This window comes from Hippocampus guttulatus, chromosome 3 (assembly GCF_054856545.1).
Source record: "Hippocampus guttulatus isolate MCC_2025c chromosome 3, RoL_Hgut_1.0, whole genome shotgun sequence".
Taxonomy (NCBI): domain Eukaryota; kingdom Metazoa; phylum Chordata; class Actinopteri; order Syngnathiformes; family Syngnathidae; genus Hippocampus; species Hippocampus guttulatus.
The window spans coordinates 6,429,222-6,443,204 of record NC_141263.1 but is presented as its reverse complement, the minus strand read 5'-3'; the positions used below and the strand labels follow the sequence as shown (position 1 = coordinate 6,443,204).

At 40.2% G+C, this 13,983-nt stretch overlaps 1 protein-coding gene across 1 annotated transcript in view; it reads right to left on the bottom strand.

Moving 5' to 3' along the window:
- Positions 1-13,983, bottom strand: part of lgr4 (leucine-rich repeat containing G protein-coupled receptor 4) — a 34,717-nt gene that overhangs the window by 9,428 nt on the left and 11,306 nt on the right. The window contains exons 2-6 of the mRNA XM_086106383.1: positions 13,715-13,786; positions 8,276-8,347; positions 2,907-2,978; positions 1,083-1,298; positions 101-172 (exon numbers count right to left, since the gene is read on the bottom strand). Of these exons, the coding sequence (XP_085962509.1) occupies positions 101-172; positions 1,083-1,298; positions 2,907-2,978; positions 8,276-8,347; positions 13,715-13,786 (504 nt within the window). The remainder of the gene's footprint in view (positions 1-100; positions 173-1,082; positions 1,299-2,906; positions 2,979-8,275; positions 8,348-13,714; positions 13,787-13,983) is intronic.

The following is a 13,983-nucleotide window of genomic DNA, read 5'->3' as shown; positions in this document are numbered from 1 at the left end:
AGGACTAGAGCAAAGGTGGGGGTGGGGGACATGCGGGGGAGTTGTTAACACATGCACACACACGTACATACACTCCAACTCACATGAAATCATGACTTACAGTGTTTCCAGGTTCTCAAGACCAGTGAAGCAATTGTTGGCAATCCCCGTAATTCTGTTGTTGTGAAGATGCCTGAACAACAACAACAAAAAAATCACTTTCACCTGCAGTGCATATGACAAATATGCTTTGCCAGCCAGGTGTACTGGATTGATGAATGTGGTTTTACATAATCTGGCCCAATGCCTGTTCACCAGTGTGACTTTGGGAGTTTGTATTAAGTAGGCACAGATTTTTAACATCAACCGTCTAAGTGTGATCAACCACTCGGATACGAAAAGCATCACCACATTTGAATAGTTTTTGGTTTTTTTTTTATTTTTACATTTTTGAATTCTTTAAAGTTCAGAAAGTAAAATACTGTGATACAAACTTTCTGTTGTCGTAATGTTGTTGATCGTAACTCACAGGCATGCATCCTTTACCAGCCTCCGGTTATTTTAGTAAAGCATGGAATGTTCTTTGTCAGTCGGTCTACTTAATTAATGTTTAACAAAGCGCGTAGGCAGGTCGATCCAGTTTTAACTCTGTTATCATATACGAACTGGAAAGTTCCCTGACTCTGCTTGGGCCAATTAAGAAAAAATAAAATCATTATTTAAATGATGTGTCAAGTGTTCTGTGTCAAACGTTATAATAAAAGATTCGTCCCCAAATGTTGTATACCACTTACATTGTTATAATATAGAATGTGCTATTTACAGAAGGTTAAATTAATTTCACAGTAAATTCCTTCATTGGCATTTATGAACACATTTGACTGTTGTGAAGTGATTATTTCTGTCAGTTTTCTTGATTTAAAACTTGGAAGTAAATAGCTGGCTATCAAACAGAAAGGTTTTATAGCTTCAAGGAATGCAAGGGATAAAGTGAATTAAATATGGAGACACATGAACCCAGGAAAGGTGAAATGTCACAACGGTTGTTTGGTTTGCGCCTCAATTGAACATGACAATTACAACAGTAACACGATAAAACTTACAGCACAACTAGACTGGTGAGGTTTGCAAAGGCGTTGTCTGGTATGTACACAATGCGGTTCAGTGCCAAAGTCAGCGCTTGTAGGTTTGTCTGGTGCTGAAGAGAACCGACTGGGACCTCTGTAAGGTTGTTGTCATCCAACCATAGATGCCGAAGTTGCTGGAGATCCTCAAAACTGTCGTCTGGAACTGTGCTAATATGGTTTGCATCGAGTCGACTAAAGGAGACAGGTGTGAGGATGGGGTGGGGGGGAGGGAGATAAGACAGGAATTAGACAAAATAATATATTTGGGGTGCTTATTTTGTCCAGCAAGGTTTTATATATGGTATAAGTGATCATATAGCTCTTGTTGACCATATGAAACATCCAGTTTTTAACCAAGAATGACAAAATCTTTAATATTCCCGCAATAGTCCCCCCACCCCATCAAAACCAATGCCTTGTCGCATTGGTATAGGTGATGCTGAACATGTTTATTAGACTATCCAATATAAGGATTATGCCACACTTGCCCTTAAAAAAAACGAAACTTCTTGATTAAGTTGTCAAATTACACATATTATTTGCATTCCTGAAATTGATTTTTGTGGTGGAATTGTGCTTATTTCATTTCTGATTTCTCGGAGAAGTCGGGTTTGGGTGAATAGGCTCAAATTTGGAAAAGGATAATGACAAAATAAATTATTTTGGATTGGACATGTAAGTGTTTTAACACCGTCACCGAACTGTTTTCTGCCGTTATCCTTCCTCTCACTGTGTCTCGCCCTCCCTCAAAATTCCTCAAGTGTCTGTGCTGGAAGGAAAAACACTCTTGATTGACATTTAGCTCTATGGGGCTTCATACAAAGTGAGCGCTGGCTCCACATGAACATATTACTACAGCAAGAGAACCTGAATTCCCCTTGTGGGGAATACATTTATACATGTACATGCATTGTTGTCCTATATTGCAGTTTTTCCCGACCAAGGGTCCGCCAGTAAATTGTGGGGTATTCAGAGACATTTCACAATTTGAGAAGTAAATATTTTCAGTTATTTCATAAGCCTGTCAAAAACCCTAAAACTTTTTTTCCATGGTAGAGTTACACTATTTTGGGATTTTTATAAAAAATATTTAGTTTTGATTTCTGTTTGAGTATTGGTTTTCAAATGTAGCGAACTAATTATTTTTAAGAGCGGGTTTATTAGTTGTTTTTTTTTAATGGTCTGCTTTTAGTTTAGTTCTTATGACTTTTATTTTATTCGTTTTTTTTTTTTAAATACAGTGGAATTTTTTTGTGTACAACATTAAAAACATTTTTTCAAAAACCACCACCATTAACCCTGGAGAACCTACGGGGTCAGATTTGCCCCCTATAAATTCTGCAACTCAAATGCTACCTTTAAATCCCAAAGGGTCAAATTTGGCCCTAATCGTAAATTAGGATTAAAGCATTAAATATTAAAAAAAAACATATATTTTGGTGTTCAGTGAACATATAGCAGTCATTTAATGTACAATTCATCATTTTCCAAAGAAGAAAAGGGTTCTTGGGTTCTCCAGGGTTAAGTACTGTGTGGTTAAAACTCACAAATCAAATACAGGTACTGCATAACAGTACGCAGACTTTGAAGTACAGGAAGTACAATGCATGATGCAGCACAACTCTAATATCTTAAATAAAACTAGGATGTTTTCGCTTTCCAACTTTTAAAGCGACTTTGTGCCTTATAATATATCTATAATAATAATAATAATAATAAAAAGTGATACATTAAGCCCATCTCTCCTGTCTGTGTGTGTGAGTGTGTGTGCATGCAAGTAAAGAGGTTTTAGGAACTCACAGAGACTGGAGAAAATGAAGATTCTTCAGGGCCGCGCTAGGTACTGTCTTAAGTTGATTATTCTGGAGCATTCTAAAGATTAAAAAAAAACATATCCATGTTTTCAATCAAACCAATTGGTTTAACAGATACAGTACAAACAAACCAACTGTATTGGTTAGCTCTGTCGGATGTCTTCAATTTGTTGACATTTGGAAAAATAAATTCTGATTGTCAACAAAATGTTGTCACAAATTAACATGTGCCCATAAATAAATGCATAGCCTACCTGTTTTGGTTCAAACTCAGGGTTTGAGCAGTGCAACATAACAATATACTGCAATATAAAAAAATATACCGTATGTTGCAACCCTCTATCGTTGATATTGTCATTTTCGATGTTAGACCATCACCCCTACGGAGGAAATCCTGCAGGTTTTTTTCCCGCTACTCTTCCTTTTATTCTGCTTCGTAATATGCTTTTGTCGAATGGGGCGGGGCCACCGCCACTCGGCCCCCCACAGACTGCATAGAAATGCGTTGGTCCACTGACAGCACTGCTCATTGGCTGAGCCCACAGCGGGAAAGTGAACATGCGTTCAATGTGTAGATGATCAGTGTGTACTACTGTAATAATTAATTGATATCAGTTCTCAGCACTTGCTCTTCAGAGCTGTCACAATTCGGGTGGGTTGAGCTGGCCTTCCTGCTAGGCCACCTGCTTGGGACGGTCAGATTTGGTTCATGTTGTATTCTTAGGAAGAAGTATGTTACTTCTTCCTTTAAAAAAATAAAATAAAACACTATTTAGAGCTTGGCACACAAAACTAACATGGCAGCCACATACAGTGCTTATCTACTTGTCTATCCACACAACACTACTTTCTTCTCCATCTCTGAATGACACATGGCCTTCAAAACAAACTGACAAACTTGCTTTACAGCAGAGAGGGTATTCATCAAAACGGTGTACTCTGTGAAAAGTTTTGCGATTTGGTATGGAGCTGGTAGAGCTGGTATCGGCACAAGGTTTTCAAGAAAACACCACCCACAATCGGGATTGCAACCTGGGGGAATTAATAAAAACTGTACTTTGTGACAGGTTTTTGCGATTGGGTGTGGTGTTAGGTCAGGGCACAACGTTTTCAGAAAAACAACACATACAATTGGGGTTGCACCCTGGTGGCTTATATGCACCAATTTCAAAATGAAAGATTAGAATGTCCGATCTGAGCACAAGTCGGCACTGGATCCTTTTGCAACAGCACTTTTCCTATTGTCTTTGGTGTGAAGAATCCATTTCCGAACGCGTTTTTCTATTTAAAGATAATTTTCAAGGACAAAGGTTATTTTTAATAACACTACTGATGTAATCTAAAAAGAAAATAGTGGTTCAAAATCATCAGACAATTTGAATGATCTTAATATTATTGTGAATTTTATTCTTGTCCTTTCACGTCTGAGTGTCAACATTCCAAGCGTGAAGAACTCACTTGCTATGTGCATATAAAAATGAGTGTTATAATGTTTATCAGATCCAATTTTTTTTTTTAAATAGTTGAAAAGGATGTCCCTTTAGCTCTTGAAGTGATCTTAGAATGTTTGGATGATGGATCAGGGATTGCCAACACATTGCTGAAAAACAATTTCCGTTCACACATTGTGCAGAAAGCACTTGACAAGAGAACAAGGGAAGAGTCCAAGAGTGAAGAGGCAACTTTTAGTTGCCCCCAAAAAAGCAAGCCTCGACTGAAAAACCCTGCAAACTTTCAAGATGATAACGATGAGTCAACCTACAGAGTTAGGAGTGACAATGGTGGCAATGACCTTTACAAAGAGGTCTTTATCCAAGATCTGGGTGATTCATGCATGGCTAAACACTGCATTTGAGGCTGAGGCAGGAGATATGTTATATCAGCATCGTGTTATACAAAGTCTAAGAATGATTCCTGTGCACCCAAGTCCAAGTCGACAGATGCAAAGAATAGTTCTTCCAGCGAGCAATACGATCCCTTCGTAATTGCTCAGCTAGTAATGTGTGCGCAGTTCAATCATTCCACCTGTCAGCTTGGTGACTTGAGGAAGCTTTATGATTGTCGTCTGGAGCAACTTGGCTCTGATTGGATTGATGTGTGTGTGGACCTAAAAAAGCAATCAATAAATAAATAATTTTAGAAAAGCTAGTACCTGGCTGGTCTGAATTACTCCAAGGGTCATGATGTTTACATCTCTCACAAGAAGACTGTTAAGGCTAATGATCACGTGAATCACTCAAAGGACTTCTCCACAGTATCAATCTGGGACTATTCCAATCTGACCTGCTTGGGAAAGGCGGGACATTCGGTACAGTAGTTTGTGCTGATTGGGCGACCCGGCGAATCTTGCACGCCAACCAAACATTTGTTTTGACCAATCACGGCAAAAAAAGTTGCGCCTTGTTTTGACCAGCTGAATCCTGTAAAGTTGATGATTGGCACAGACGATATCATGGCGTTGAGTGATAGTTGTTGTTTTAGTAATGTAAATATGTGGACAAAGGGCGTCTCAACATGTCTTTGCTTTTCGAATCAACCCGAGAAAAGTTTTTGCCACAGCCGCATATCCTTCCCCCAAACACATGGTTGCTTTGTGTTTGGTCCGCACCACCACTGCATAAGAACAAATCGGCGGGCTAGGGACAAGAGGGGTTTGCTGGGAATTGTGACCTCACAAATACGGTGAGAATTCAGCATGCAGGCACGGACGGTTGCGTTGGGGCAGCTCTGGCACAGACTGCTCACCTTCAAGCGGCTGAAGAGGAGGCCAAGAAAATTGTTAAAGTGGGCCTCATGCTAAGTAGGGAGGAATTTCAGCAACAGATGCCTTTCAACATCTCCCTACAAGCAGGTCCTGATGTGGATTAATTTTTCAAGCATGAAAATTAGCTTGAACCTCCATCTATTTCAGATCGAGGCAAACTGCACTCAAAAACCATGCCACATATTTTTGGCTATTTTCCGGGTATGCCTGATCCTCGGCATTCTCCAGGAACCAAAGGGGCTGCTTGTGGTTGTTTTTAATAAGCCGGCAATAATACACATCTGCAAACCCCAGCGTGCCAGTGTGTTTGGGACGCACACACAGTTGTGCTGCTAGAAGCACAGAGCCAGCCGACAGACGGCATGCCAGTTTGGAACTTCAGAGGTTCAATAAAGGGTGACCTGGTACTCAGCAACAAACAACCCAATGTAACAGCCTGGTTCCCATGCAAGCAAGAAGAAGATGAAACACGGATGATGCTCCACTTGCATCATGCTGCCAAGGAGGGTCACACCAAGCCCTACCTCAGGACAGGGGACAGTGATGTGGAGCTGCTGGCCGTCAACCTTTTCCATGAGCTTGGCCTGTCAAGAGCTATGGATCGGATTTGAATCAGGAAAATCATGCACAAATCTTCCAATCCATCAAATCTTGCAAATGATGCAACCTCAAAATTGGCTTGCGCTCCCCTTCCAAGCATACACATAGTGCAGTGATCTATCGGCGATGTTGGGCATTGGCAAAAAGGCTTCATGGAATGAGTGAGCTGCCTTTCATGAGGTCACAAACACCTTCATCACCCTTACCCAAGACCCGAGAATCCTCACACTGGAATCCGTGCATGCGCGACGCCTTGAGTGCTGGATTGGACTGTACTGTACTCATGTACAGTAAGAACTGCAGTGCAGACCCCAGTGAATCAAGTGAGAAAGCTCATGTTGACCCATGGTCTGAAGTCATACTCAATCCTCCCAGACACAGGAAGCTAAGCATGCCCTGTTCTCTGCAGCCATTGTCTGGACATAGTCCCTCTCAAAGTCCCGCAAGATTGCAGACCCCAATGAATGGGGAGGGGAATGAAATGCCAGAATCCAAGAGTGGGTGCCACATTGAACAGATCTGGTAGATATCCGCCAGCCAGGCTTGCTGCTCCTCCGCTGTTGCTGTGTGGTGTCTAGTGGTGCCATTGAGCTGCACTCTGCTGTAGCTTATTGTGCAGATGCGAAGGGGGCTGCACTAATCACGCATGAAAGTACACCAACGACTTACAGTAGGTAACAACAACGTAATACATTTCTTCTTTCATAAAAAGAATGCAGTTAAATGATGTTTTTCATTATGTGTTGACATCTAAGAAAACTGTAAGTTTGACAGGTGATTAGACATGGGATAGAGCTAACCATCATCTTTGTTGTCTTAGTTTTATTATGGGTGTTCTTGGCTGAATTACCTTAAAAATAGTATTTGACCTTAAATTGACCTTGAAACAGACAGATGACTGATTCATAACACAAAAAACATAGATAAAGTGGTGCTGTACAAGAGTCTAGTGCTAAAAAGGGCTGAGCTACGGCATTACAGTCTTCTGTCGTGGCCACATTTGATTGTCTGCATTGCGGCCATCAGGTAGTGACCGCAACTTGCATGCGGTGGTTTTTGCAAACCTTATGCCCATACTTATCACAATGCAAAATCCCAAAAACTTGTGCACACTTGGTTCAAATGTTCTACCTAATCCTAAAATTCAACCTCTGAAACTGTTCATTTATGAGCAATTTTACTGGGTAAACGGTAGGCATACTTACATGTTACTTGAAACATGTTATTTTTTAATTTCGTTTCAATTCTTTGCACTTAATTGGATTCCTGGAAAACTGGTTGTACTACCAGATATTTGGAATTCTATTTACTTGGCCATGGGATATTTGTTCTTTATTTGTATTCATCTTTTATTCACCTTAATGTATTTTCTATATAAAGTATGTGTCCTATAGAGAAAATTGTTGTTCATTTCATGTCGTTTTAAAGACAAATACTATGTTGGGACATACAGTATGTTATCCACAGGATATAAAATTACATCTATTGGATATATAATATTGTCCATATCGCAAAGCACGATAATGTTCATGTAATCATTTATTTTTATCTATGTATTTACAAGATGCAACGTACTTCGAGCACTACAGGGTTTTTAGGGTCTTGAGGAAAGAGCTCACTTGTATATCAACAGGACTTTGTATGCACGTGTATGTAATATTATGTACTTTTCAATGTGTGAGCTTTTGAAAGTAGACTACACTGTGCAGACAAATGTGAAGTGTGCAGAACTAATCTTGACACAAAATGTGTAAACAAAAACAGTTGTTGGGCCAGGGACAGAAATAGCATTTTTTTCCATTGCAAGTAAGAATGAATTTATATGTTTTGGGATATCACTAACTAACAGAGCCACAAAGTTGGACCACCCCACCGTGAAATATTTACTTTTCCCCCACCTCGTGGGTGGAAAACTTCACACTGTCACAGTGTGTGTTTGTATCTACATGAGAGTGTTGACAGTGGTGGTGGCAAGGTGGGTGCGTGCTTACAGGACTTTGAGCTGATGCAGTCCAGACAGGGCTTCAGGGTGGATGAAGGATAAGTCATTCCCGGCAAGTCTCCTAGGAAGGCAACATAAGTAGAATTTTACAATAATATGGAATAACATTTTCATGATAAATGGAGACACATATGCAGTTTATATCTGAGGAAAACAAAGTGAGGCCTTCAACTGAAAAGGTCTCTGTGTCGACACCTCGAACGGGGTTCAAGCTATCAGGCTGAACACGGACGGGGGCCAAGGGTGTCAAAGACACGTCTGTCATGGCCTGTTGTCACTTTGTCTGTCACCCAAACAGGATTAGAACTACTTCCAGATATCCCCTCCCCAAATTATTTTCTGGTCCCCCTACCGAGTATTTTATTTGTTTGAGAGAATGAAACACGTGTCTATCTCAAAATGATAGAGGGCCACTTTGTGAATACAGTCATTCATTTCTCTGAAGAGTAATAGATTATTTAATGTATGTATATAAACAAGGTTGTTGTTGTTTTGTTTTGTTTTAACTTATCCTCACGCCACCCATAAAGGTTGCTTAGAAAAGTTGTTCAGAAAGTGTGTGTGTGTGTGTGTGTGTGTGTGTAGAGAAAAGGTTGACTGTGACACACAGTCCAAGTATACCATCAGGCCCGAGAGATTAGCAACAGATTTATCACCCTGCAAAATGAGTCTGACCAGACTAAAACTCCTGAAACAAGAGCTGTGGGGTGTGAGTCCGAGAATCAAGGCCGACTGTGTTAGAGGACCACATGCTTCTCATGACCCAGAGGAGAGGAACCGTCAAAACAAGAGCTAAATACAAACAGTGTATTCAATTCATCTAAATGACTTATCTTTGGGGCTATCACAATGTAATCCTAAAACATTTTTTAAAAAAAGATACATTCCAGCGGCCCAATCTTTGCTTTTCTGACCTACACCATCATGTGAGATAACAAATGCAGTAGAGCAAACAGCTTAGCAATTCAGTTATCTCTAAATAACACTCATTGTAATTAAGGATACACTAAAACACTTTCTGCCAAAGGCCTCACTTTGACTTTGGTAGATTTGAGTCTACAAACAAAATGGCAGAAAGCATGAAAAAGAGGGCATGACTGTCCACAGGTGAAGTGTTAGCTCCTCTTTGATTTGTTTTCATCTGATAGGAGATTAGGTTTCCTACATTTTTTCAGACATCAAATATTTCAGTCAAATAAATTATTATGAAAGACGTCTAAACTTTAAATATTTTTTTGCGAGCAAAAACTAGCAAACACTGCTGCTGTTTCTTAAAGGGATCAACAGGCCCAAATGCCCCATTTTTCGTTTTTAAAAAACTCCCTTTTTGTATTCTTTGATCAGGACAATGATATTTGAATTTGCATTTCCATTCATTCATTCATTCATCTTTGTCGCGGGGCTGCTGGAGCCTATCCCAGCTGTCTTCGGGCAGTAGGCGGGGGACACCCCGAATTGGTTGCCAGCCAATCGCAGGGCACACAGAGACGAACAACCATGCACGCCCTCACTCACACCTCAAATCAAATCACACTCACAATTTAGAGTGATCAATCAGCCTGCCATGCATGTATTTGGAATGTGGGAGGAAACCGGAGTACCCGGAGAAAACCCACGCAGGCCCGGGGAGAACATGCAAACTCCACACAGGGAGGCCGGAGCTGGAATTGAACCCGGTACCTCTGCACTGTGAAGTCGACGTGCTGGACTACCGGGCCGCCTGAATTGCATTTCCAATTGTATCAAATTATTTGGGGGACTTTTTTTTTTTTTTGTGCGCTTCATCGTCCACCATCTACAGTACATTTCTGCCCTCACCTATGGTCACGAACTGTGGGTCGTGACCGAAAGAACGGATTCAAGCGGCTGAAATAAGTTTCCTCCGCATGGGTGTCCTGGCACTCCCTTAAAGACAAAGTGAGAAATTCGGTCATCCTGAAGGCGCTCAGAGTGGCTCAGGCATCTGTTCAGGATGCCTCCCTGATGAGGTGTTCCGGGCATGTGCCACCGACAGGAGGCCGCCGGGGCAACACAGGACACGTTGGAGAGATTATGTCTCCCATTTGGCCTGGGAATGCTTTGGGATTCCTCGGGAAGATCGGAAAGAAGTGGCTGGGAAGTGGGAAGTCTGTGCTTCCCTGCTCAAACTGTTGCCCCCACTACACGATCCCGGATAAGCGGCAAGGAAATGGATGGATGTTTTGGAGAAGTCAGTTACTACCCAACTACTCTCAAAATGCTCCATTCTTGTTGACAACATAGTTTTAAAATCACAAAGGCCTAAACACTCCTTTGATAAAATATGAGCTAGATCTGGTTTCCCCGCGAGGAGAAAAACATGATAGAATGAGAACATGTGCAGGACTTCCTTTAGTCTGTCGGTGGGGCTACCAGTTTTTGGATGTTTTTAGACGGGACTATCATCAAATTTTGAAAAGACAGGGTCATCTGGATCAGGTTATAGCAGCTTTTATTGGTTGAGTTTTCAATTAGCAACATTAAAGTTTTGTTAGACTCCAGAGGCACGCAGCCATTAAGCCCACCTCAACTAATAGGCTAACGCCACTGCAGCTCTGCAGCTGTTAGAGCTCAATTAGCGCTCGGTTGCTGATACAGCCAAGGGCAGCGGTATGAAATTAAGCTCTGACTGGCCTTAGATAATTTCACACCGCTAACTGTGGCTGTATCATTTTGTAGTGAGATAACAGTGTTTCCTCATAGGACCTCATAATTTAATTTAAGTAAAATCTAAAATATTGGGCAGATCGCTTTTATTTTTTTACTGGTTGAAGTGGACAGGATCAGAGCTCTGCATATGAATTTTGATGACCAGTGGTCACTGTTTTCAGACACTAGGTGACAAGTGAACTTGACAAAACAAGGCAGGGAAGAATATTACAAAGCTTTGCTTCCTTCCCTCAATTGACAGGCTGAGATGCAAAAATAAATAAATAAATTAATTAATTAATTAATAATTAAAAAAAAAAGGGGCATCAAAGTGGCTATGTTCAAGCCAATCAAGTGTACCTCTAAGGGTGGAAAGGGAAAACTGGTTCAGGTTAAACATGAAGAAACAACTTGGTTAATATTGAGGTTACACATCTTGGTGACATTTAGGAGAGTAAAACAACTTGGGTTTGGCAATATTTGCATTTATAAAAAAATGAAAAAAAATTAAAACAATAAAAACAATAAAAAATGCCGAAATCATGGTACATTCTGCCTAAATCACTTTTATTTTAATGTTTGATGAAGGGTCTTCTTAAGATTAAGATTAAGATATCCTTTATTTGTCCCACAATGGGGAAATGTACAGTCTACAGCAGCAAGATTGTGGGTAGAAGAAGAAAGAAGAAAAAACGTTTTTTTGCATTCACAGATAAAGCTAAGGTGGCTGTGCTATTTACCAATGTTTGTCACATCATTTCATTGTTTTATTCATTATTATTATTATTATTATTATTTAGTATTTTTGCTTTTGCTCACCTGTTCACACATCTGGTTGAGTGTTTTGCTACAATGTCATTGTGTTTTCTAAATATGGTGTCTTTTCTGGTTTTTCCAAAAACATTCAAAATCACATTGACAATTATGCTGTCTGGCCAACAATCTTTCTGCTGTGTTCATTCTAGAAGTAGGGCCAAAACCAGGTATTATAGGGTCTGGGTGAACTTGACCAAACATCCCCAAACCCTAATAACAGAAGTGAATACTGTAGTTGGTGTCCTTCTCATTTGACCTGCAGAAATGTAACCACTTCTTATGTTGGGATGTGGATATAAAATGTACAGGTACAACTTGTACAGGTGGCAGACAAAAATGAAAACCTACATCCTGCTTTATTGTGTACCATTAGAATCCTGGTTACTTTTAAAAATAAAATCACACTGTTAAGTAGGCAGGGCATATCTGTCATCACATATTTTTAGCTTTGTTTGTGCATTTGGCAAGAAAGAATAGAACAGAGCAACGTTGCGTGACTACGAAGAAGGGAATATTCCTTCTTGGTGTCAGTTCTTGTCTTGCACAGGTATGACTTGCCCTCCTTTCCCTCCCTGATCTCCTTTTCTGTCAACTCTCTCACCCCTCAGGGCTACCGCTCTGGTTCACTGACACTGCAACAGCCCTTAAGCAAAGAGGCCCTCCACCACTGTTCAGTGAAACAAGTCTTCAGACACATTCCAAGAAAAACGTTAAGCAAACGTGCACACAAACTGACACCATGTCATTCAAGATAGTTTTCTCAAAAAGAGCACACCACAACAAATATTTTGATCAGTTTAAGAAACAAGCACTGCCTCGATGGAGTAGGTCTTTGGTTATGGAAACAATTGTTTTTTTTCAATTTATTTTTCCCATGAAGGGCTGCCGCTATCGAAGATTTGGGGATTTGGATATCCTTCTGGAAACGTTATCAAATAATCGCGTATTGGGATAAAATAAAAAATGTTGTTTTTTTTATTGGTTAAAGAACAACTATGAACATGGAAGATAAAATAACACATTCCACTTTATAATGAACGGCCAGCCTATATAGGGCACTCACGGAGTGTAAGTTGCTAGTCGCTAACACTTGCAACACGCTCCATATCATACATTGTGACGGCAAGATAGACTGGGCTCCAAGTGTTCAGTAGGGTTGACGAATCAGCCACACGCTGTATACATACATACTGTACATACATACATACATACATACATACATATATATATATATAGACACACACATATGTTTTGGGGGGGTTGTTTTTTGAGGGACAAAGTTACTTTTTTTTCAAATGTATTTATTAAATCAAGGTACTAAAATTACTTGAGGACTTGTTTCACCCCTACTCCCATGCATTCTTCTAGACAGCATGATGAAAAGTAAATAAATGACTACTGACAATAAATGACAATTTATTATTTTAAGCAGATTGAGGTGGATGAAAAAGAGGTGTTTGCTGAAAGATCCAAGAGAGCTAAAAAAGCATACCCGCAAAGGCCAAGTAGAGTTTGAATCACAGGAGTTCATTTAGGTGCTCGTCATTTCGCATTCTCTGGGGCGCATGACACTTGATATCAGGTAGGCTGATACCGTTGCCAACTCCCTTCAGCACCGAGCCAGAACGAGAAGCATTTGACAAACACTCGCAGAGGTTACATGTTTGCCACTTAAAAATGCCCAAGAATGACTTTATTCTGGATTTAAGACCTCACTTAATCTTTTTAAATTGTGTTTTAACTGCTTATGTTTGCTCAGTGAAGTGTATAATTTGAACTTGTTTTTTTTCTTTCCTAACCAGACAAGTAAAACACGGTGTGCCGGCTGTACTACCTTGTAGTGTTCCCTCAAATAACCAGGTCCATACCATCAAGCCGAATCCTCATGTCAGCATTTGTACTATGTCAATAGAACCACCAATGAAACAAGACGGCATGCACTCACAGCTCTTCAAGGTAAGGGAAGTTCTTGAAAACATTTGCTGGAAGCTCAGTGATGTTGTTCATGCTCAGATCTCTGCGGAAAAGAAATAAAAACAAGATTAGTTTACAATTTTGTGGACACAAAATGCATTGACATGGCTCACCCGTGTTGAAAATACACGGAAAACAACTTTACGGTTTGAAGGTCTCGAGAGATCAGAGAGGGATGATTCTTAATAAAGAAAACATTTTGATATGCATTGCATCATGGCAATTTGTAGATCTGAATGA